This window comes from Diorhabda carinulata, chromosome 7 (assembly GCF_026250575.1).
Source record: "Diorhabda carinulata isolate Delta chromosome 7, icDioCari1.1, whole genome shotgun sequence".
Taxonomy (NCBI): domain Eukaryota; kingdom Metazoa; phylum Arthropoda; class Insecta; order Coleoptera; family Chrysomelidae; genus Diorhabda; species Diorhabda carinulata.
Genome location: NC_079466.1, coordinates 21,497,126 through 21,521,632, shown reverse-complemented (window position 1 = coordinate 21,521,632; position 24,507 = coordinate 21,497,126). Strand labels below are relative to the sequence as shown.

At 34.4% G+C, this 24,507-nt stretch overlaps 1 protein-coding gene across 1 annotated transcript in view; it reads right to left on the bottom strand.

Annotated features, from left to right (window-relative positions):
* The window catches only part of LOC130896240 (cadherin-23), a 50,353-nt gene that overhangs the window by 5,166 nt on the left and 20,680 nt on the right, over window positions 1-24,507 (bottom strand). The window contains exons 4-22 of the mRNA XM_057804189.1: window positions 23,011-23,317; window positions 22,458-22,661; window positions 21,584-21,768; window positions 18,863-19,060; window positions 18,081-18,475; window positions 17,127-17,404; window positions 15,791-16,104; window positions 14,874-15,188; window positions 14,313-14,586; window positions 12,269-12,537; window positions 10,778-11,163; window positions 9,602-9,749; window positions 8,775-9,032; window positions 7,134-7,322; window positions 6,193-6,325; window positions 5,330-5,487; window positions 2,762-2,991; window positions 466-661; window positions 272-408 (exon numbers count right to left, since the gene is read on the bottom strand). Of these exons, the coding sequence (XP_057660172.1) occupies window positions 272-408; window positions 466-661; window positions 2,762-2,991; window positions 5,330-5,487; window positions 6,193-6,325; window positions 7,134-7,322; window positions 8,775-9,032; window positions 9,602-9,749; window positions 10,778-11,163; window positions 12,269-12,537; window positions 14,313-14,586; window positions 14,874-15,188; window positions 15,791-16,104; window positions 17,127-17,404; window positions 18,081-18,475; window positions 18,863-19,060; window positions 21,584-21,768; window positions 22,458-22,661; window positions 23,011-23,317 (4,574 nt within the window). The remainder of the gene's footprint in view (window positions 1-271; window positions 409-465; window positions 662-2,761; window positions 2,992-5,329; window positions 5,488-6,192; window positions 6,326-7,133; window positions 7,323-8,774; window positions 9,033-9,601; window positions 9,750-10,777; window positions 11,164-12,268; window positions 12,538-14,312; window positions 14,587-14,873; window positions 15,189-15,790; window positions 16,105-17,126; window positions 17,405-18,080; window positions 18,476-18,862; window positions 19,061-21,583; window positions 21,769-22,457; window positions 22,662-23,010; window positions 23,318-24,507) is intronic.

The window sequence follows — 24,507 nt, the reverse complement described above, 5'->3', positions numbered from 1 at the left end:
AAAGTGAAAGTATGAACAAAATAATGGAGTAGTCTAATCATTAGATGCTTGAGACTCAGCAAACGGCATCAAAAATCAGATATTATGATTCCTAGTACTATAAACATGTGGCAACAACGCGACTAGCTGAGAATGTGTACATGAAAGTGCCTAACCTAATAAGAAATCATAAAAATTTCAGTTAATCCACATACAATGAGAGTAGGATAATTAAATCAATATTATCTTTTCTAGCTGAAATGATTAATGATATTTGTAATGAAATACTTACTCTCTGAATGTTTCGATGCGGTTTCTTATTTCTGGAGGATTTTGGCGAAGTACGAAACGTACTCTTTGATCTTCTCTTAATAAATAAATAAAAACGCGCGCAGTGTCCAGTAAACCTCCAGTATCATTCGCCAGTACCTACAAAATTTTTAATATGGAATAATATTTTGGTTTGTGAAATACTGGAAAATCTACCATAAAATCGAAATATCCTTTCATTCCTCTTTGAGGATCGAAGTTTAATTGTATCGCTCCCGTTTCCTTCTCGACCAAAAACGGAGCTCTCTCCAAATTATCCAATCCCTCAGTTAATGTCATTTGCGTATTTCCCACCAAATAATAAGAAATTTTACTATTACTACCTTCGTCTGCATCTTCTGCCTTAACGAACCTAAAAAGAAAGTTTCGTCTTAGTAGAAAATATAGGGATAGGTTTGCCATCGATGTTTTTTTCATTTAGCGAACATCGATAGTTGATAATCATTGGAAGAAAATCATCGATGTTTCGAAACATCGATGTTTTCCTAAAAGAACAAAAAAGGAATAAAAAAACAATTAAACGTTGTGAATTAACTGATTTTTCTGTTCGTAAATTAACTGATTTTGCGTAATAGCTGATAGGTAAATACAAGTTTTTGTTTCTCTAAAATTCATTGGTAAATAAAATCGTGAAACTAATTTTTAAAATATAAAACAATTGATAATTAATATTAAAAAGATAAAAATTTTGAAATAAAAATATTGGGTATTAAATTTCCCAAAATCTGTCATCTAGTTCACGCGGAAAAATAAGTTTCGCAGCCATATCCTCTGAGAGAGTTCAAAATCAGACATGCTTGGGGAATTTAAGTATAACGAAAGTTTTTCGGGAATTGATTTATCTATCGATTGTTTCTTTTCTTGCCATACGCTCTGAATTCACTCAAAACGTACAACCCTCTTCCTTCTTTATTCATGGGAGAAGATTCAAATAATGAAATAATTATTCTTGTCTAATTTGATATTTATTAACTGAAGTAGCTTTTCAACAACTAAGAATTATTGAAATTACCAAAACATCGATGTTTATTTAAAACCATCGATAACATCGAATCATAGATACCCATCCTTAAGAAAATACCATATATACAAATTCTTTACAAAAATGATATGGTATTTTAATAAAATATGATGGTTGAAATAAATAAACTAGAGAGACAACACAAATAAATTTTGCCATCGAAGTGTGGGGTGTTATCTATGTTTTCATCTTTTACAAATATCAAATATATTAATTGATATAGTGCACATCGTAATTTTCTGTTTTCCATATTTTATCAACCATTTTGTTATTAAATAGGTTCTTACACTACTCATTATACAACTAACAATACTCTTTATTGTTATGCTGGTTACATATCTCGTACCTATCGTATAATTAACTTGTTATGCTGGTTACATATCTTGTACCTATCATATAATAAGTTTGTAATAGTTCCATTTATGTTGGGTAGTTTTAGTTATTACTTTGATTGAATTTTTGTCTAATAATGTTTTCCAAAGGTCACTGGTTTTGATGATTTTTGACAATTGTGTTGATATATAATCACGGACGAGGGCGCCACTACATTTTACTGGCACAGAGCCGCAATTAACCGAGTAACATATTTCAACAAAACTTTTATTAAATTTCAGTTGCGATCAAATATATTTAATACTCCGTAAGTGAAAGCGTAGCCCATGAAGTGACACAACCAATAACTGCTTCTAACTGGTTCTTTTCATTTGAAGCGTCGTACGCAAGCGTCGCGTCTGTAATGTCAACTGGAGAAGGGTAAGTCACCCCTTTTGGCAGCTTAAAATGTGATTATTATAAGGAATTTTGTTTGCGCATTCACGATCATGCGCACTAGACTCATATAATACGTGAGGTAGACGTATATATGTCTGTACCGTAATGTTCAAGTCACCATGAAGTCTCTCGAATGTCTTATGTTTGCCTCACATATCCAAGATTCAATATTTCCGTTTGAAAACTTTGATGCGTCCAAGGAACCGTTTTTGTGTTACATTCAGCGTTTTGAGAACTATCTAATAGTTGAAAATGTCACTAATCCAACTGAACAAGCCCAGTTAATTAATGTCGCTGTCGGATCTACCAATTTCAACAGCGTTTTTGGGCCTTGGGCAATTTGGCTTTGGTTCGCGTCATTACATGGTGAAGCTAGATGCTGGACGTGTGTTGAACCGACACTTTGTTCCTTCAAAGTACTAATTCCTAGTTCAACTGAAAACACAGACTGATAAAAGAAACGACAGTCGCCCACCTCCAATTGTTATTCGTGAAGGTCGTCCACAAAACCCTAATCCAACAGTAGCCAGCAATCCAACCTTAGACTACGACGCAGGAACCTAATCTAACCTAACCTAACTAAAAAAAAACGGTACCTGCAGGTTAAACCGACGTTTATGGTTTAAACTACACTTGTTGGGCCTTAGATGAAATACTCACATAAATTTCGTTCCGAAACTTGTAGCAGTACTGACTCCACCAGTGAAAACTCGGTGTATAAATTTAGGTGCATTATCGTTTACGTCCAAAACTTTGACAACAACTTTAAGCTGCGTATCATCATCGGAGTCGAAAAAACTTTGATTCTTCGGACTTTTGTTGCATTCTTCTGTTGCTTTTATTAATAAAATATACGTATCTTTTTCTTCTCTATCCAATTTCCTTGTCAGCTTGGAATTATATTAAACAATAAATATTTTTCATAATTTTTTGATAATGACTTGCAAAATACGGGGAAATATGAAGCCCAAATAAGGCGATAAAAAATATAAATACACTATGATTATTGATTTAATTATAATATTTATAAGGGCCGAGAATATGTAAGAATTACAAAAATACGATTACTTGGATACAAGTATACGAGGTGTGGTTATTAAGTACCGAGATTAGCACTACTACAAAAAATGTACACGTGCAGAAGGTTAGCGACTGCCAGATGTCTTCCGTGTTTGCAAGCAAACCAGTGCATCCGTGACTTTCTTTTGTATAGGGGATGTTTTTTTGTTTTGCCACAAAAATGATCGAAGTAAAAATAGAGCAAGGATTTCACATAAAAATTGGTAAAACTGCAAATGAAACTTATAATTTATTAAAACAAGTGTATGGCAATGAATGTCTCTGTGTTTTTTAGTAGTTTAAGCGTTTTGAAGATGATCGAGAAGATGTTGAAGATGATTCACGTTCTTCACGCTCTTCCACGTCAAAAACGGATGAAAATATCCAAAAAATCGGTAATACTAGTCGATCTGACCGTCGGCTAATTATTTGTAAGATTGCTGAATAGAATCAAAAATATTTGTATTGATTGCTATCGAAAATGTCTCAAACTCTCTGAAGCTGTTAAGGACGCGAGTCTTGAAGAAACTAACAGAAAATGACTTCTTGCACTGTTTCAAATAATGGAATATTTGCCTGGAGCGATGAAGAGATAGATATTGAAGGTGATAATAAATGAATATACATAATATCGCAATAATCGCCACACCTCGTAACAGTAAGTAAAATAAGGATATTATAGAGATTCAAAATGGCTTCGGAATGCCTGAACAAGTTAAATGAAGTAGGCAATAAGAATAAAGTTGCCCTCTAATGGTTAGGGTACACACTACGAGGATGGTCTCAGAAGTACCAGCTTCCAGTACCAGAAGTGATCTCTTTTTATCTCCAAACACTTTTCAAAGCGATGTTCAAAAAATCCGATATCCTTCTTATAATAAGAATCGTCAAGCTTCTCAAAATAGTCATTAACTACCTAAATCACTTCTTCATTGTTGGAAATATTTGACAACTGAGCCATATTTTCAAGTCTGGGAACAGAAAATAATCCGAGCGACTTAAATCTAGCGAATAGGGTGCATGAGGTAGCAATTCAAACTTCAATTCATTAATTTTGCCCATTGCAATAACGGATGTGTGAGTTGGTGAATGATCTTGATGAAACAACACATTCTTTTTAGCCAAATGCCGCCGTTATTGCTTGATTTCTATACTAAAACGTTGTGATAATTTCGCATAATACTCGCCGTTAATAGTTTTTTCCTTTTTCAAGATAGTCAATTGAAATTATCCCATGCGCATACCAGAAAACTGAAACCATAATCTTGCCTGCAGATGGAACGGTCTTTGCCTTCTTTGGAGCCGGTTCTCCCTTTTCAATCAATTGCTTTGATTGTTCTTCTGTTTCGGCTGTGAAGTGATGAACCCACGTTTCATCTATAGTTATGAATCGGTGCAAAAAGTCGAGCCAGTACCGTCTTGATGATTTTTTTCAACATTTCTGAAGTCGTTACCTCATTTGGTCGACCACTGCGATGCAAGTCGTACGGCCTCGTTTAAACTCTGCTACAAAATATTTTACTATTGATAACGAAGAAGCAGTTTCACCCAGAGTAGAATCTAGTTCACTGAAAACGTTCACTATTGATGACTGCCAAACAAATACTAAACAACGTGGCGTGTTCAAACTTGAAAATATGCTGTATAGATTAAATACTTTCTAATAGAGTAGTATTTATATAAAGCACCTAGCGCCATCTCTAGGTCAGCCCAGGTACTTCTAGGACTATCCTCGTGGAGTGGAGAGAAATGAATTTGCAGACAAAATTGTTAAAGTAGGGGAGAGTAGGATCTGAATTCTTCTCTGGAATTGTTCATAGGACAATAGAGAAAATTCTAAAAAATAGGTAGATAGGAAAAAAATTGTTACTGGAAGAACCTACAGATAGGTTACGATACACTTAGGAGCATAACCACAGAAGATTTATTGCATTCATAACATAGACTCCTGAAGACAAGGGTTCAGTAGAGGATTGTGCAACGTCGAGGACTTATCCTTTACAAACTCTTGAAGAGTGAGAAATTCCAATACTCCAGGGTACTACATCACGGGACGTATGAAATAGAACATGAAAATCTTTTGTTTGAACTTTTAGAAAAGAGTAAACGTTGAGCTTTCCTAGGGCAACAGCAAGTCGCAGTTCAAATGACAGTCTAAACTATACATACCATCAGGGTGTGATCTATTGGATTAATATGAAACATTTTGTCTTCGTTCCCACCAATTATGTAATAACAAACCGGTCTTGATGGTCCGTCGTATTCAAATTCATCTCTGTCCACAGTATCTGGTAATTTCCTGATTTCTACTTCTGGCGATACATTTTCTAAACAAAAAACAACGAATAAATTATAATTAGTGAGAATAATGAGAAAACACAAAGTTATAGTTTTACCATTAGAGTCAAGAGTCAAGAAAAGACCTTTGAAGCTTCAAAATCCAGATTCGTATATCTCGAAGAATAAACTAGTTGGTCAAGACTTTGTGTAGTCTTTTGGTACCATTAGTATCCGTACATTCATACTGAATCCGCTGTTTATTGCTACCGCTAAACCAACACTCATAATTACACTGTGTGACGCGCGTTTCGATGACCAAGGTATCATCCTCAGATACCGAAAGTAAACTGTTTATTGAAAGCTGTAGTTGCAGCAGTAAACAGTGCATTCGGTACGCCTCAATTATCTCAGAAATAGCTTGCATGATTTGAATATAAAGATACAATCTTATAATTCCTAAATTGTTTCATGAAAAATTCATTGGAATGTGTGATTTAGTTAAATGACATCCCTGATAACCAAGCATGAATTCTTTACACTATTTCTAATGAAGTGCCTCAAAAAACATTGTTCATAAAATATTTAGTAATGAAAAAAGGAGAAATGGGTGATTCATTCGAAACTACAAACTTTATTATATTACCAGATAAACAAATGATGTGAAAACGGTATATGTATCACCAAAAATGTTTTGAATTACTTCCTGAGCGCCTCATTATAACTTTAATTGATCAGACAATGTGTTATCTTACCTGTGAAGTTAACATGGTATTCATCTATCATAAATTGAGGTTGATAATTATTTATATCGCTGACGTACACTGTTAAATCTAACTCGGAGCTTAACGGCGTCGGAACTCCCAAATCATAAGCTTCTATCCTGATCTAAAATGAACATTTTGTAATAATGTTGATTCACAAAACGGAATGGTAGACAGAACAAGTGTTATGTTAAAAAACAAAATCCGGAAATGCCTTTCAAATTCCAGACGGAGACGGAGATACAACAGAAGAAGTAATAGATACGAAACAAGCAGCGAATGTAGCAGTTGCTGAAGAGAAAATTAATAGAAATAAAACCAAAACAATAAAGTCTCATGGCTTATACTATAGAGATAAGTGTGACAAAGAAAAAGGCCGAAATAGAAAGAAAAAATTATGGGGTACTTTTATGTAACCAAAAAAAGAAAATGACGTTGGTAGAAAAAAAATCCTAGATAAAAGAATTAGATCAACTGGTGGGGGAATAGAAATGATGAAAATAATGATATAAGTAACAGTAAGATGGCAAGGACATATATGGAGAACTGGACTGGAAGCTGGGATAAGATAAGAAGTGTACACAGGATGGGAGTGGAAGAGGAAGACCGAGGTCGAGATGGTTAGGTTAGGAATGAAGTGAAGATTGGCTTGGAAAGAAAAGGAGCGAGACACTGGAAACAAATGGCTATGGATAGGCAGAATTGGAAAGGTTTGGTAAACAAGCTAAAGACGTTAGGTAAAAGGGCTCCACAAAGTGGGAAAGAACGACTAAGCACCACATAAATACCACTGCTTTTTATGACAATAGCCAAGGAATTTCTATCTAATTATGCCGATTCAAAATATGTTTTGGAAGAGATAAATTTCTAGACATGTGATCACTTATTTTCTAATTATTTCGTAGCTGATGAAACAATATAATAATACTTACGTCATAAATTTTTTGTTTTTTCCTATCGAACGGTAATCTAAGTTCCAATATACCAGAAATCGGTTGTAATTCGAAAAATTTCCAGTGACCAGCCGGGTCGGTTTTTAATTTATATCTAACGGCACCATTCGATCCGATGTCTTCATCGGTTGCTAATATTTGTATCAATGCACTACCAACAGTTGCATTCTGTAAAATACGTGATATTATACATGTTTTTGACTTTTAAGTTATTATGACTTTCATCGGTTTTTCAAAACATGCTAAACCGTTACGTCAATACCAGACTTACACGTTATAACTTTACTCATTAGGGATTGCGAGGTTGACTAGAAGCGTTGACTAACGCTTGCTGGTGGTGAAAAATAACAACCGATTTACTTCACCTGACAACACTGTTTGGTCTAAAATACCAAACTACGACTCGGAAGAGATTTGAACCAATTAACGGAACAAAAACATTTTTCACTGTTAAAATGGTCGATGGAATTATTGGTTACATCAACTGGTATTGAATGGTATTCAGAACATGTCTGTGAAAACCAATACTTACTTCAAATTCTAACGTATAGAAACAGCATTTTGTCGTCCAAGAAAAGGCCTATTTAGATTACTAGTTACAAACAGTTGATGTCTTGGTTTGCATGAAAGGCAATTCCTCAATTTGCCAATCAAGTTAGCTCTATGCTTAAATTCTCCACTTCTTGATAATTTCCTACAATTATTTTTGATTGACGATGACATTGAAGCTATTAAGTCGAGCATGCAACATGTGTGGTCTTTATCATGCTTCTGTCAAGTCATCAAATAGTTACATCACGTATCACTGATACGAAAGTTATGTTTATAAGAGTGGCTGCTTGTCGTACTAATGAACTGATGTACGTTATTCAAAATTCCGAGCGATAAATGTTGAATCACACGATGAGAAAGTAGACCTCAAATCCAATTAAAGTGAACAGATACTAAGACTAAATTGACTTATCTATATATGATTCGAAATGTTGGCTTGTCTTTCTTCAAAGGAGAAAACAGCTACATTGAATTACATCTCCTCCGAAGAACTTGATGTCATCGACAATCCGCTTATATTTGCATCACTAATGGCTCGCAATTACAAGGAGTGTTTGACTGACTAGTTTCGACGTTATGGCGTCTCTTCAGAGTGGCGTAACGACCTCTCTTTCGGAGTCTCTTATCCGAGCGCCGGTGTTGCTCAATGAATCATGTAGTTGAACATTCCTCAGTAGACGTTTCCTGACGACATCTTCACTTCCGACTGCGAACCGTGAGTCACGTAGATCTCTAGCCGTAAAGGTGATATATGAGGCATGCTCAGTAATTAAAAAACATAACATCTTTTACACCTATTATTTCGAATTTCATGATTCGGCTTGCAGTTTCTCAAAGGAGAAAACAACTACTTTCCTGGCTAATACCACGAAGAATATTGAATTACATCTCCTCTGAAGAATGTGATGAGCTACAGCCCAATTTGTATCATAATAATGTAAGTAATTTCACTAAATATTGTATATGGATATTCAAAAAATCGATTAGCAATTTTGACTGGGATATTAAACTATACGTGGGATCGAATTTTTGTTTATAAAATGTATTGAAAGATGAGGAATTACTTACCTCTGGCACTTTTAAAGTGGAATTTGGCGGAGGACTGATAAACACCGGCGGATGATCATTATAATCGGTAACACATATACGCACTGCTTCTTCAACTGAAAGACTAGGTATTCCCATATCTTGCGCTTTTAAGACAACGGTATAATTTCCGTGTCTTCCTCGCAAAGAAGTAGTCGTTCTTATATCCACCGACCATTCGCTGATTGTTTGCAATTCGAAGAGATTATGTAGATTTCCATCGACGATGTCAATAATCACCTAAAACAAATCAGTTTGTTTACTTTCCGACTTAATCACCGAAGAGATTGAGACACTTGTCATATCTGTGGAGGACAAGCTTTTCAACACCCTCTTCAAAGAAAGTTCCCGCCAATTAACAAACCTTGAATCTTCTGGAAATTCCGTAGACAAAGCAGTAATGGTGAATCTGAGGTTTTCCGATCTATCAACTCATTGAACCGGGTCATCTGAAACGACTGATTTGCGTTCTTTGGCCTCCTTCATCATGTACATCATTACAGCCATCTTTCAACTTTCGACACCATTCACTCACAACACCATCATTCACGAAGTTTTTCCCTTACACGCGATTCATTCTCCGATGGATCTCTGCAGCACTATGGCCTTCAGCCTGTAGAGAAAGAATCACAATTCACCCTATGCGGTAGCATCAATAATGGCGGACATGTTTACGTGGCTGTAGCACAACGCCGACTGACGCCTGAATGTCAACAATGGCGGAGCGAGAGCTTCGCGGTCTCCTACCGTTTTATCGACCCTTGTAGTTTCTATATACTATTGCGAATATACCAAAAAGTTGTAAATACCTGTCCATTTCCTGTATCAGGATCATCTGCATCCGAGGCATGAAGTCTTGTGATCGGTTGTCCGGGCTCATGGAATTCAGTTATATTGATGCAATATTCCGGTACGTGTAATACAGGGATGTTATCGTTGACATCTTTTATAGTAATACTGAAATATAATTTCCATTGATATATGATATATAGGATGTCCCGTAAAAGGACCGGCACAGAACAGAGATGTATAGAGACTCAGAGCTGAACTCTTCAACTTAAGAATACCAAAATTGGCACATTCCATTAGACTGTTAAGGGCATTAAGTAATTGTGAGTAGAAGGTGGTCTTACCATTCTATTAGGGGTGATCTAACTTTTAAATATCACAGTTTTTTTTACCTGTAAGGTGATTTTAAAAAAAAAATATTTTCATACTTAATATATAATTTGATTCTATAACTTTTTACTACTTACTAGATTAATTGAATTGCAAATTGTCAAATTTGATTTATAGCCAACTTTTTTGTAACTTTCCAAATAACATTTTAGGGAATATTTCATTGAAAATGACAAAGTTTTATGAAAAATTATAAGATTTAAAAAAGTTCTAGGATTTAATCATCCATGCTATTATTAGAAAACTCTTTTAAATCGATTGACAGATAAAAATCTTTCATGCAATTTTAAGGTTAGGTTATCCCGAATTAATCTTGCAGATTGGTTCGAGCGCCTCCTATTCACCATTACTTTATGCCTTCAACAGCCTCATGTTATGTACCAAATTTGGTATGCTTAAGTTGAAGGGTTTTACTAAGGAAACTAATTTTTTTCGAAATTTTTTTGACATACTTTGACCCATTGAGGCTTATCTGTTGTTAATTTTAACACCAAACTGTACTATTTTGGACGTTTTTTTCGATATTTTTCGTTATTTTTTTTATTTTAGCCCACGAAGATAGGAAATCTCTGCTATCCTTATAAAAGAGAGGTTATGTTAAAAATTCTTTAGAAAAACTTAAGCATACTCCTGGCTTTTTACGCCAAACTGTGAATGATACAATAAAAAACACGTTTTTTAATCATTTTTTGAAAAGCTAAATAAAATACTAAATAAACTGGCAGTACTAATTGCTACTACTAACTACAATTCTACTAAAATTTGAAATAACAACGAAAATTAATTTGGAATTTTCTTAAACTCACTTGATTTGTTTAAAAGCATTTCTACTTTCTCCACTATTAAAACCATATTGATAATTATCCCAACCTTCTATTATCAATAGATAAGTGGGTTTTTCCTCTCTATCCAATTTTTCCGACACTCTTAAAACACCCGTTTCACTATCTAAACTGAATTTTCCCTGTGAAGATAATCTGTCCAACAGATAAGTTATCTTAGCGTATTCACCGGAATCCGCATCAGTGGCCTCGACTTTCGTTATTTCCGTACCAACGTGGATATCTTCGGGAATAATAAGAGTTGAAGGTTCCGGTGAAAAAGAAGGACTGTTGTCGTTTTCGTCTAAAATTTGTATAAACAGTTCGACTCTACTCGAACGAGGAGGAAATCCACTATCGGTAGCTTTAACCTACAAAAACAATCAAATATTTTAATTGCTGTAATAAATGGTGTTCTTAACGCCGTTTAAGATAAAAGGCGTTGAGAATTATACACATTTTTTATGATTTTGCCGAAACTTCTGGCAACACTGTAAGTTGATTCTCATATAGAGAAGTTGAGATGGAATGGAATCGTTGTAACGCCTAAGTCAGACTTGAAATCAACGCTGAAAAGCGTAGAAAATGGAAGGCCAACACCGCCGACTTGGACTATAGGCGTTTTAGCAACAATTCTACAGGTTCACCGGCCAAAAAAGCACTCAAAGTCGCACCTAGAAGTGCAGAGACAAAAATATTTCTGAGCCGAAGACAAATCTTCTAGAACAGCCTACAAACTGTCTCTACTCCACCTGACACCCCACTTTTCTTAAAGAACTTTGCTTGTCGAGTTGGGAGGAACTATACGCTCCCTGGCGGGACGGAATCTCTAGACAGGCATTGGAAAACCTGCCTGGGACAGCCTTCCCCCATCTCTGAAGCCTATTTAGCGCCTGTTTGGCATATTCATACTTTCCACGATGCTGGATATCCTTCAACACAGTTCTCATTTCTAAATTTTCAAAGACACTACCAAGCGTGAGAAATATGAAGCAACCATGTGTATTTCCAAATAGATAAAAACAAGTAAAAACGTCGGCGTACTTGCGCATTTTTTACCGTTAGCAATCAGTAAATAGAAAGTTTCCATAAAAAATAAAAGTAGGAAAAAATCTATAATTTCGTTTATTTAATAATTTTGACCTCATTATTTCTTGACAATTCTCATAATAATTTGGAAGCACTCGATTTTGCAGAGTCCTTAGATTGTGTTTGCGTTTGTTGTAACTTCTCTTGAACAAAAATTTGGTCCATGTTTTAGAGTTGAGAAACTGTTCTTTCTCGGACTCTCATCGGTCTCCCCTGAAGTACTTTTAAGAAGGAGGGTCACACTCAAAAAAAAATTCACGAAGAATAAGTAAATACATGTATTTACACATTTTAATTGAAATTTAGCTAATTGCTTAAAAAATAATCATGCATTGAGGTTTCGAAGGTAAAAAACTTAATTTCTAAACATTATATATAATCTATTACCGTTAAATTGATCCATTCATAAACCTCGTGATCGATTTTATTTGCTACGACAATATCTCCGTCGGCTGTATTTAGATGAAATAAATTAACCAAATTCCGAGGTCCTTCTAATAGATAAGTGATCGTACGATTTTTATCAACATCGTCGGCAGCGATTGCTCCAATCGGTGTACCATGTTTACTATTTTCCGTAACAATGAATTTATAAAAAGATTTTCTGAATTTGGGCGCATTGTCATTGACGTCTTCAATATTAATTTGTATCGAGCCTAAATAAACAGTAATTATTAGTATGACATAATTCTAAGCCGCCATCTCCATGCTATAGGCATCACAGATATTCAGAAGGTGCTGAAGAAGCTCTTAATCAAGCATTCCTTTATTTTAAAGAGTTTAGAGACAGAAAATTGATTAAAAATAAACAAATTGGGATACACTAAATAACTTTCTGGTCAATTCTGATCTTAGGATTTCAACACTGAAACCAAACTTGTCTTTCGAACATTCTATTACAAAGAAACTATTCTCTCACACGCAATTGTTGCTAAAGATGAATTGCTTGAAAAAAATGACTTTAATGATGATTTTCTGATGAAATTTGGAGTACCCGAATTATTTGATGAAACCACTACTGTTGATACTTGTGTGGAGATTCAATTGGTGAATGATATTAATTATTATTACTTATAGAATGAGATTGAATTAGCCCTTAAGTCGGATATTAGATATCTTGGGTTGACATGGGGACAACACCTTCAAGGAGTGAGTTATAAAGCACGAATTGCTTTATACAACTGCTGCAGAATTATCGGAGGAACGTGAAGCTTAAAGTTCCCCTAAAACGATGGAGTGGATGTATAAATCCGTTGTGTGATCTATCATTAGCTAGGTAGCTTTCATATGAAGACCAAGAACAAACACCAAAGTTGGAGAAACAGCACTAGATAAGTTGCAAAGTGCCTGGCGAAACAGGCGCTACAAGATTATGTCTCACGACAGCATTACAATTCATTCTAGAATCGCCCTTTTTGAAAACCTTTACAGTGAAGCAAAAAAATGGGCTATAAAGGCATACAAAGAACGGAATATGAAGCCCGATGACCTGGCAACTCAGCCTTACCTATAGATATGGTGACGGATGCCGTATCTTCCGAATTAGTTACCGAAAACTATAAATTCATAAGTCGACAGCAATAGACAAATGCAGAAATTGCGTTCCCACAAGGCTCATTACTCTACACTGATGGCTCGAAATGGGAAATGGACAAGTAGGGGCAGGAATATAAGGCCCAGTAACCGAGTTCACTATCCCCATGGACTCAAAGCCTTCCAAGCAGAAATATACTTTATTCTTACATGCACAGCTCTATACCTTAGAAGCTTTTCATGTTCTTAACTTTTAAAAAAGTCAGTCAAAGCTAATATAGGACTGCATCCAATATTTGAACTCATTGAGAGTAAACCTGAACACACCACTTGACGAAGAAACGCAGGACAAAAAGTCATCAGATCATAAAAAAGTGGGCAAACGAGAAGACATCATAAGAATGGAATAAAACCACAGGTCTTAAGCAATCGAAGAGATTTCTTTCTTATACTACGAACTGATCTTAAAAGTTACTGATATTGCTCCCTAGACACTGTCCGATGAACTACCTTCTGAAGAACATCGTTTTGTCGTTTTTGCAAGGAACCAAACGAAATTTCCTATTTAAACAATAAAGTTACCAAAATGTGGGTACTTGGCCACACCAGAATGTATGGCAATGACCAAACTGATAACTTGACGAAAAAAGGCAGGACCAAAAGCCATCAAGTCATAAAAAAGTGGGCAAATACATCAGAAACATGGAGCACATGTCTTGAACAATCGAAGAGATTCATTTCAATTTCAACCAACTGGTCTTGAAAGGCCCTTTAGTTAAGCAAAGATGAACTAAGGAAAGTTACTGGTTTTGCACTGTCCGGCGAACTACAATCGCTTAAAAATTGTAAACATTCTGCTTTTTAATATTCCCTTCGTATGAAAATTGGCTATAGTTACCAAAACTTATTTGTTGTCCAGTTTCCGTGTTAATATCTTCGACTGTAACTCCTAGCTGGAATTGTTCAACAATTTCTCTATCCAATAATTTTGCTATGGATAGTATACCGGTATACAAATCTAAATTGAAAGATCCGGCGCAATCATAATCGTCGTATTTCAACAAACTTCCTTTTTCGTTTTTAGCCAAACAAGATTTCTCGTCAATTTTGTAAACGAGTCTAGCATTAGTATCCGGATCAGAGGCTGTTATATTCGCAATTACTTTTCCCACCTAAAATCGATTAACATTTTTTCCGTCAATAACAATTTTTGTAGAGACATATTTCACACTACCACTCAAAATTACACTGTCTGACACGCGTTTCGATAACCAAGTTATCTTCTTCAGAGACTGAAGTTAAAACAGTTTATTCAGTCTCTGGAGACGACAACTTGGTTATCGAAACGCGCGTCACACAGTGTAATTATGAGTGTTGGTGTAATGGTAGTCTAAATAGTGTGTTCAGTATGAATATTACAAACGATTCAAGAAATTCCAGCTTCCCAATCAAAACTTACTTGTAAATTTTCATGAATCGAAATTGGTTCAAGATTCGATATAACAGGTGCTTTATTATTGACGTCGATAATATTGATGTTAACATCAGCGGTATTTTGTAACTGTTTATCACCAGGTGCGCCATCTATCGCGAGTACTTTCAAAGAATAAAACGTTTTACGTGGTTGAGTTGAATCAGGATCCAAAGAAGCGCCTCTTGCAACTCTGATTACACCAGTTTCAGCATCTATTGTAAATTTATCAGACGCTCCTGTTTGAATTCGATAAACGACTTGATTGTTTGGAGAAGAACCGTCAAAATCTTGCGCTTTAACCTAAAAATATTTCAATCTTAGTTAGATCATATAAAAAAATATTAAGAAACTGGACCAGAACGGGAATGTCCAAAGAAGTTGTAATATCGGCTGAAAACTGTCACCATTGTAATAGGTGTGGATTTTTGTAACTCAATTTTTAAGAGAGAGACCATAGACTCAGTCACATTTGAACAATTAATGAACATCCAGCAGGAGGAAGAAGAAGAAAACATGGCTGTTGAAGAAGACTTTCAAGAGTATGAATCCAATTAAAATATCTAAAGAAGTCAAAACAGTAGTTAACCGAATAATCAGAACTTGACAGGTATTGTTTTGTTTTTGCTTAAAAAATGGTAAACTTTCCGAGAATTTCTGTTATTTCAAGTCTATATTGACCAGACTACAAGGGTCAGCTGATATTTGAAAGAAATAACAACGAAAAACAATAAGATGAGTTCACAAAGTAAGGGGTGAATTTACAAAACATGCATTAGACCTATTCTTAAGAAGGAACAAGCAGAAGTAGATTTAGTAATAAAACTAGAAATATTGTGATGATAAGAGGGTAAAAAATTATCTAGTTTATTAGCTAAATAGAGTGTTTAAACTTACAGTCATACCTGAATGATCGAAGTCCCGCTTGGTGAAGTTTCAACAATCGATTTATTATAATAGTCGTTTTCAAATATGGGTACGTGATCGTTGACATCTTCGACATAAATCGAAAGCGGTACCTGACTAAATAGACTCGGCGTACCCAAATCTCTAGCTCGTACACTGAGGAATATTATACAAACGCTTTTTGAAGATGAATCCTGTATACTTTCGAAATCTATTGGATACTTTACTTCGATTACACCTGTGGTTCGGTCTATTGTGAAATTGCTAGCCAATTCACCCAGAAGTTCGTACTCGATCTCACTGTTTTTGGTACCTTGAGATAGATAAGGGATTAAAAACGTAAGTTAGATTTATAAACTCTTAAGTTTGCGCCCGCGCTGACGCTCTCGTTGGCGTTTATGTTCGATTTCATATTGGTTAGGCGTTGGAACGCGAACGCGGACGTTTGTAATATGTTTATTTTTGGTTTATATTGAAAGCGAACGAAGGCGCCAACGTGGGTGCGAGCGTAAAAAATTATAAATTGCTGAATGCAATAAAGTTTCCCACAAGTTAGGTTGTGAAGAAGAAAGACTGCAGCTTTGGTAAATGGATTCAACGATTAGAGTTTAAGTGGTAGAATATGTTCTTATAACAACGTGCTTACTTCGACGTAAGCAATAATAGTCATTAAGATAGAGAATATTCAATAAATAAGTGTCACAAAAGAGGTTGCACTATTTTAGTCCATACAAAATGATTTCATAGGAGCTTGGCTTGATGTCTTATCCTGATATTCAGTTTTCAGAGCCGGTATTTTCGCAAAATTCCGAGGGATACAGTGTCCCTTTAAGTTTTCCACTGTCACACTGTTAGCATGAACTAAATTTTTAACATTTAACATTTTTAACATCTTTCTTTAACATCTTGAATGAATGCAACTACATTCTTTAGAGTCTTTTGGTTGCCTTTGTTGTTGCATTTAGAGGTGTTAGGTTAGGTTAAGTTAGGTTAGGTTACGTTAAGTTAGGTTAGGTTAGGTTAAGTTAGGTAAAATTTTGCACACCAATAGAACTTCATAAGCAGTTCGACAACTTTTATAAAATGTTTATAAGGTTCGTCCTGTATGCTTTGAACGAAATCGAGCAAATGAATTCTGATATGGATATTAGTTTACTCACTACACAATTTTCGACGAGACTGCGCTGCATTTTTTTGTTGGAAGTAAAAAACAAAACATAGACTAAAAGTATAAGAAGCTATGAGAGACCTGGAGATATCAATAAAAATATATTAATAGTAATATTATTGATATCGTGTTTTATATATAATGAAATGAAATGAATGAAAATCTACCATTTAAATCTGCATCTAGGGCTTCAACTTTTAAATATTGTTCAAATTCTAGTTTATTCTCCATCAATCGAGCCTCATATTTACTTTGAGTAAAAAGAGGGGCATTATCATTGACGTCTTCGATATTTATTATCAATTGTACGGAATTTCGATTTCCAAAACCCATATCATCTCTAGCTTCTACTGTTAGATAATGTCTGGAGATCTTCTCTCTATCCCAATTCGGACCTCCTTCTATTTTTACAGTTATTACGCCTGTGGTTAGATGCAGATTCAACCTGAAACCCAAAATCAATATATGAGTAGAAAATTTTAATTTTCTGGTATACTAAGTGCGGCAGAGCAACTTGATTGGTTGAATTCGATGCCTTGGAGAAGGCTGGGATAAAAAATTCTTGGTTGTAAAATACCATGCCGCTAACATCACGAACTAGGAGTATTTCATCCATCCAGTGTGCCCATTCCAATAATGCTACTTAAATTTTGAGATAGACAAACAAAAACAAATATTTATAATTTGATATGACAGCAGAGATGAAAGTGCTACGCAGGATAGCCGGAAAAACCCTACTGGACAAGAAGATGAGAACAGACTGGTCAAGATAGCACGCCATGAATCCCCATTGGATCGAAGGAGTACCGGTCAACCATGAAACAGAATTGGAGGCAAGGATGTCGAAGATAAAACAGGCGACTACGCCTAATACACTCAAGAAGAAGAAGAAGTATTTATGAGTTAAAGAAATGTGGATGGTTATCAGTAATTACAAATAGTCTATGTGTCCAACTTCTATTCCTTGCGTGTTATCTGATTTTCACGAATCCCTATCCAGGGGTTACCCAATAACTATGAGAGTACGAGATTTTATTCAACTTTTGTGGGGTAAGGATAAGTGTATATTATATTTGGTTTTTTCACGTTACAAAATTAAATATATGAAACTTGAAACTTACATATGATCTATACTTCCAGCTAGGTTAGTGTATCTGATTCCTTTGGTTCCGAATTTGCCGGAATCCTTGTCGAAAGCTTGTATCCAAGCTACAGTAGTACCGATTTCGCAATTTTCTGGTACCGAAACTTCATAAACACTTTTCGAAAATTCCGGGAAATTATCATTCCTATCCAACAAATTGACTATAACGGCAACCTCGCTGTATTTCGGGTTGCGTTTGATTATTTCTTTGGCGCCTAATGTTAAGTTGAACCTCTTGGAATTTTCATAATCGAGCAAACTGCTATTCTTTACTCTAATCATAAAAGTAGCTTCATTCACGACTTTACTAGGAGTTACATCAAACGCATCGACATCACCTTTCACGTATAAATAAAATGTTCCATTAACTCCCTAAAATAAAAGTTTTCAAATGAAGTCAAAATATTCGGATGCGCTTGGTGAATTAGTATGGTAAATAATCAAAGTACTAAATTCTGTACCCCAGAATAAAATATATTTTCTATCTCGGTATCCAATAGAAACATTGAAAGTAGTTACCCACGCATGCACAATACAACTAACAATAGCAGTCAAGTATATCTGCTTGAAACACCGTACTAATCCCTACTACTATCATCTAGTAACGCGCATTTACAGGCGTGGCTATTCCACATTCATTTCTGTATTTGCCAAAGTGTATTTATTATTATTATAATAATAATATTTTATAAGGTTAACGTAAATAACCTTTCTACAAGCCCAGGTTGAATAAAAAAACTGATTTAATATTTTTCCTACCTGATCGTAATCATACACTTCGGGTGAAGCGTTTCCCAAAAAAGTTAACGGCGTATTTATTGGCGAATTTTCGGCTATTTCGCATTTGTAATAACTATTTTTAAATGTTGGTTTTTCATCGTTCACATCTGTTATCATTACAGTCATTTCAGTAATGGTAATTGGAACAGGAATTATGCTGCTACCAATTTCTTTTGCCTGCAAAATAATTCTTCAAATTAAGCTATGTTTTCCAAAATATTTAATAGACAAAACTTAATTTGTGAGTATATGACATTTTATTAGTTTTTTGGTAATTATACACTTTCACGGTCACCTGGTTTTTTGGCTCTAGAAAATCGAAAAATGGATGGATTTTAAGGATCTTGGTCCATTTTACGGCGGATTTATAAAAAAATTAGTAGAAATAGCTGGAATGAAAATTTCTCATAGTTTTACTGTTTTAAATCATAAAAAAAACGGTTTTGCAAAATAATCCTTTACAAAAAATTATGGTAATTATACACTTTCGCGGTCACCTGGTTTTTTGGTTAGGTTAGGTTAGGTTAGGTTAGGTTAGGTTGGCTCTAGAAAATCGAAAAATGGATGCATTTTAATGATCTTGGTCTAAAAATGTTCCATTTTACGGCGGATTTATAAAAAAAATACGAAAATTAATAAAAATAAATATTTTTTACAGTTTCATGACTTTAAATGCAAAAAAATGACTTTCTACATATAATCCTTCGTAACTGTTTCTGACGTCGTGGAATCAAGTTCGTATATTTTTTTTTCGCAATTTACATAAAAAAATGAATATTTTGAAAAAAAAAAACTTTTTCTACTATTTAAGGTTTAAAACTATTAAAAACCGCAAATTCAGCCACTACCCCCGTGTTTTTCATAAATTCGTCGTAAAATGGAACATTTTGAGACCAAAATTATAAAATTTATCTATTTTTAGATTTTTAATGGTCCAAAAACTATTAACATTGAAGAATATAGTACGAAATTATTCACGAAAATTGATTGTTTTTCATCGATTTCATTTCATTCTTTTTGGATTTTTTTTTAAATTGTTTATTAATTTATGTAGAATACAAAAAAAATATAAGAACTTTATCTGATAATGAGATAATTTTTTGTAAAGGATTATTTTGCAAAACCGTTTTTTTACGATTTAAAACAGTAAAACTATGAGAAATTTTCATTCCAGCTATTTCTACTAATTTTTTTTATAAATCCGCCGTAAAATGGAACATTTTGAAACCAAGATCATTAAAATCCATCCATTTTTCGATTTTCTAGAGCCAAAAAACCAGGTGACCGTGAAAGTGTATAATTACCAGTTTTTTTTTTAAAACGAAACGTTAATTTTTTCTAACGGATGAAATGCGTTTAATTGGTATGGTGTACAAAAAAATGGGTTTGTGTTATTAACAAAATATGGCATTATGAAAAAAATAATGCTAGCATGAGTTCCCACGAATACTAGAGCAGTATGACAACGTCGGATGATTCAGCCAGAATTTCCATGGCCGATATCGTTGGGGTGCGAAGAGTCCACAAGAAAAGTATCAGCAACATCTAAGATTTTCCATAATCATCAAATGTTTAATATTATATAAAATATTGAACAAAAATTGTTAGAAAAAAATTATTGGTAATTTTATACATTCGCGGTCCACTAGTTTTTTGGCTCTAGAAAATCGAAAAATAGTCCGATTTCGATGAATTTTTTTTAAAAATCTTCGTTTTTATGGCGAATTTACGAAAAAAATGGATGAATAAAGAAAATGAAAACTTATAGTGGTTTCAGGGCTTTAAATGTTCGTGAAAATGGACGTAAAATGCAAATAATCAAATAATCAAAGTTGTTATATTTTTTTCTACATAAAAAACGAACAATTTGAAAAAAAATTAATACAAAAACGTTGATTTATCATGTTTTTAATATTAAAAATAATAAAAAATCCTCTTAAAATTGACCTTTTCTCACATATAATCGTTTGTACATTTTTTATTAAGTAACCATTAAAGTTATATAAACAAAACAAAAATCACTTATGTGTGTACATTATTAAAAGTAAGCTTTGAAAAATTGGAAATTTTCACAATTAAAAAAATGGTATCTTACTAAGGTTGATTGTTAAAAAGAATTGGGAGTTTGGCCAGGGGCGAGGTGGGGCGTTTGAAAAGCAGACCAAATGTAAACATTTGTTATGAATTTTTAGCACCCCCTAACCTAACCTAATCTAACCAATATAAGTTTTAATTTTTTCTATTCTCATATTTTTTTCATAAATCCGCCGTAAAAACGAAAATCATCAAAATCCGGGACCGGGAAAGTATACAATTATAAATTATTTTTCCTAAGAATGGCATTTTTAGTATTAGGTTCAAAATAATTAAAAAATTTCCCACAAAAACGCCTTTTACTTTAAGAATGGTTAGGTTAGGTTAGGTTAGGTTAAGTTGGTTGGGTAGGTTAGGTTAGGTTATGTTTTTATTTATACAATAATTTTAAATTTTTCATCTATACAGTAATTTAAAGCATTTTGTTTTATACTCACTTTCATTTATATATATATTAATTTTATATATACAAGTTTTTAGGTTTTTAAAAATTATATACAGTAGTAATTTTAAGCATGTGTTAATTGCTTAAAAGTTATACTTCAACAATATAAATGATTGATGAATTATTTATTGATGCTAATCGATTAATAGATTATATCTTACTGTGATTTGTAAAATGTATGTCCCAGATTCCCCAGGTAGAGCTTCGCGATCCAAAATACCTGTTGTAAAAATTACGCCTGTACTTCTTTCAATAGAAAAAAAATCGCTCATTTTATTCAAACCGTTTGAATGTAAATAGTATTCGATTGAGTTGTTAACACCACGGTCTCCATCGACAGCTACCACTGAAAAAGATATATTATGATATTCAAAAGGATTTTCAGTAATTAATTTTGTAGTTAGTACTAATTTGAAAGTTTCATAGATATCTTCAAAACACCCAGAAGTTAGTAAATGAGCAGAACATAGAGATACAGATATTTCTTTAATTCTTCTTCTAATATTGTTGAGTCTCAGAACAATAGAAAAAGCACTGGAAAAGAAGGTAGATAGAAGCAAAACCAATTATGGGGATCAGGCAGGCAAAGACTCTTCTGGGAAACTATAACCAGAATAGATCTGCTGAACGTATCAATCTAAGTAAGAACAATCTACGAGTACTAACAGGAGTTCTGTCGCCCCAAGAAACACCTGATGACGCTAGACCTAGCAGATAATGCGGCGTGCAGGTTTTGTTGCACCGAGGACGAGACCTCTATCTACATTTTCTCGAAGTGTGAAACACTAAGGAAATCCAGAGCACTACACCTTGGTGCGTATGCAATAGAACCCATCCCACATTCTAGATTTTTTAAAAGGAGTGGGAATTATGGATCAACCATAAACACTGGGTTCTCCAGTATCGCAGCAAGAAAGGGGGATAAAATAGATCCTTTGGGCCGCAGTGTATACGAGACTCCAAATCTATACGAATTTACCTAAATTGTCAAGTTTCAAAGAAGCATTTACTTATATCAAATATATCAAATCTTACCTCTAGAAACTGAGGTTCCAATTGGGCTGTTCTCTTCTACTTTAACGAAAGGCGTTATTCTAACAAATTCAGGTGGTTGATCTTCAACATCCTCAACTTTAATCAAAATAGCCGCAGTGCCAGTGTTCACTCTTCCTTCTTTTGCTCTATCAACTGCCAATACTTTGAGTTGATGTACGGTTTGTCTCTCATAATCCAGTGAACCTAGAACAAATTTATCAATAAAAATTAAATGAATATTCAAAATCAGCACAATCCCCGAGACTCCGCTTTTCACAATGAAATGATTGCAACGCAACATTATGCTTAATCAAAAAATCTTTTGTGCTCTTTTTCTCAAATAAAGATTATGAAGAAATTGATGTGTGAAATGCCACATAAAAGAATGGGTTGTCGATGGAAAACGTGACATCAGAAAATAAATATCAGGATAACGCTAAATGTATGATAAAGGAGCTCAATTTCTTATCTCTATTTCCAGAAGCTAGAAAGACGAATTTATAAGACAGATACGCGAATGGTGAATGAAAATTATCAACTTGACCCAACTTACCTATCAAACGTAGAACAGCTCTTTCACCTACAGTGTTGATGGCGAATAAGTCTTGATCTTCATCTACGGTTTCCAAAAAATAGATAACTTGTCCGTAAGCACCTTCATCGGCGTCACTAGCTTCTAGAGTTGTGATTGTACTGGGTTTGAGGTCTTCAGGTACTGTGATCGTTGGTTGGTAACTCTTAAAAACTGGTGTATTGTCGTTAACATCTTCTACCAATAATAGTAACCCTTGGGTTACATAATTACCGTAACCAAGATGTCCATCCGTAACAGTTAGTACTAGAGAATATTCATCTTGAATCTAAAAATATACAACTGAACATACAATTCTCTAATCGAATCTAAAAATATTTGGTTAAATACTTATATAAAGTAGGAGAGCCCAAGGGGGGATTTCGGGATTTACTTAAGCGCGACAGATTAATATACAGGGGGATCCCTTGTTCTCGTTTAAGTACTTCCACCAAATAAGAGCCCCAGATGTAAGGATCAAGGATAAAAGATCAGATTAGTAAAAGAAAATTGGTCATCAGAATTATTTGAGCGCAAGGAATAGACACGAAAAAGTGTATATCCCACTAATTTGACAATTTGAGAGTGACGTAAAGAAAGGTGGAGGGCCACGGGCAGCTGCGTGATGCATATATTCGCCTCAACGCGTTTCTATTCCTCTCTCATTCTTTCTCTATCTATTACTCTCTCACTCCGTTGCCACTCTAGTTTCTATTGTCATGACGTCATCACAGTTGATGACAGAGACTCGTTAGCTGCAGCTACAGGCAACTTTTTCGCAGATCAACTTAGAATCGATTCCAAATCAATTGGTAACCAAATTAGGATCGCTGTAATGCACATGCTTGATTACGAACCTATTCAAGATGCTGATTTAGGGATCACAAGTAGCTTATATGATGGAATAGAGAAAGGAAAACGTCATGGTTCTGTAGGGAAATAAAAGAAAAATGTGAAGAAAAGAAAAAAGCGTATCTGGAATATATGACAAACAAAAAACCACCCTCATATGAGAAGTATAAGAGGATTCGCAAGGAGACGCATAGAGCATGACTTCTACGGATAACAAAAGGAAATGGGGAGATTTATAAGAGGATAGAGGCTAGAAATAATAGAAGTAAAATATATAGGAATAAAAACCTGGATAGACTACCTAAAAAGGTTATACTCACAACAGAAGAACCGGAAACACCAGAAATCACAACTGATTAAGAGCCCAGAATGAGTACAAAGGAAGTGGAGGAAGCTCAGAGAAAACTAAAAAACCGAAAGGCTACGGGCAGTGATGGAATAACAAACGAACTTTTAAAAAATTGTGGGAAAGCAATGACTGAGCAGTTAGCACTGTTCATTCATTCATTGAGTAAGATCCATGTTTGTACTCACATTTCTTTATCCCTTGAATTTATTCAATTTATGCTTAGTTGATGCAGTGCTAAACACTTATATTGAAATGAATACCAATGCTATTCAATATCT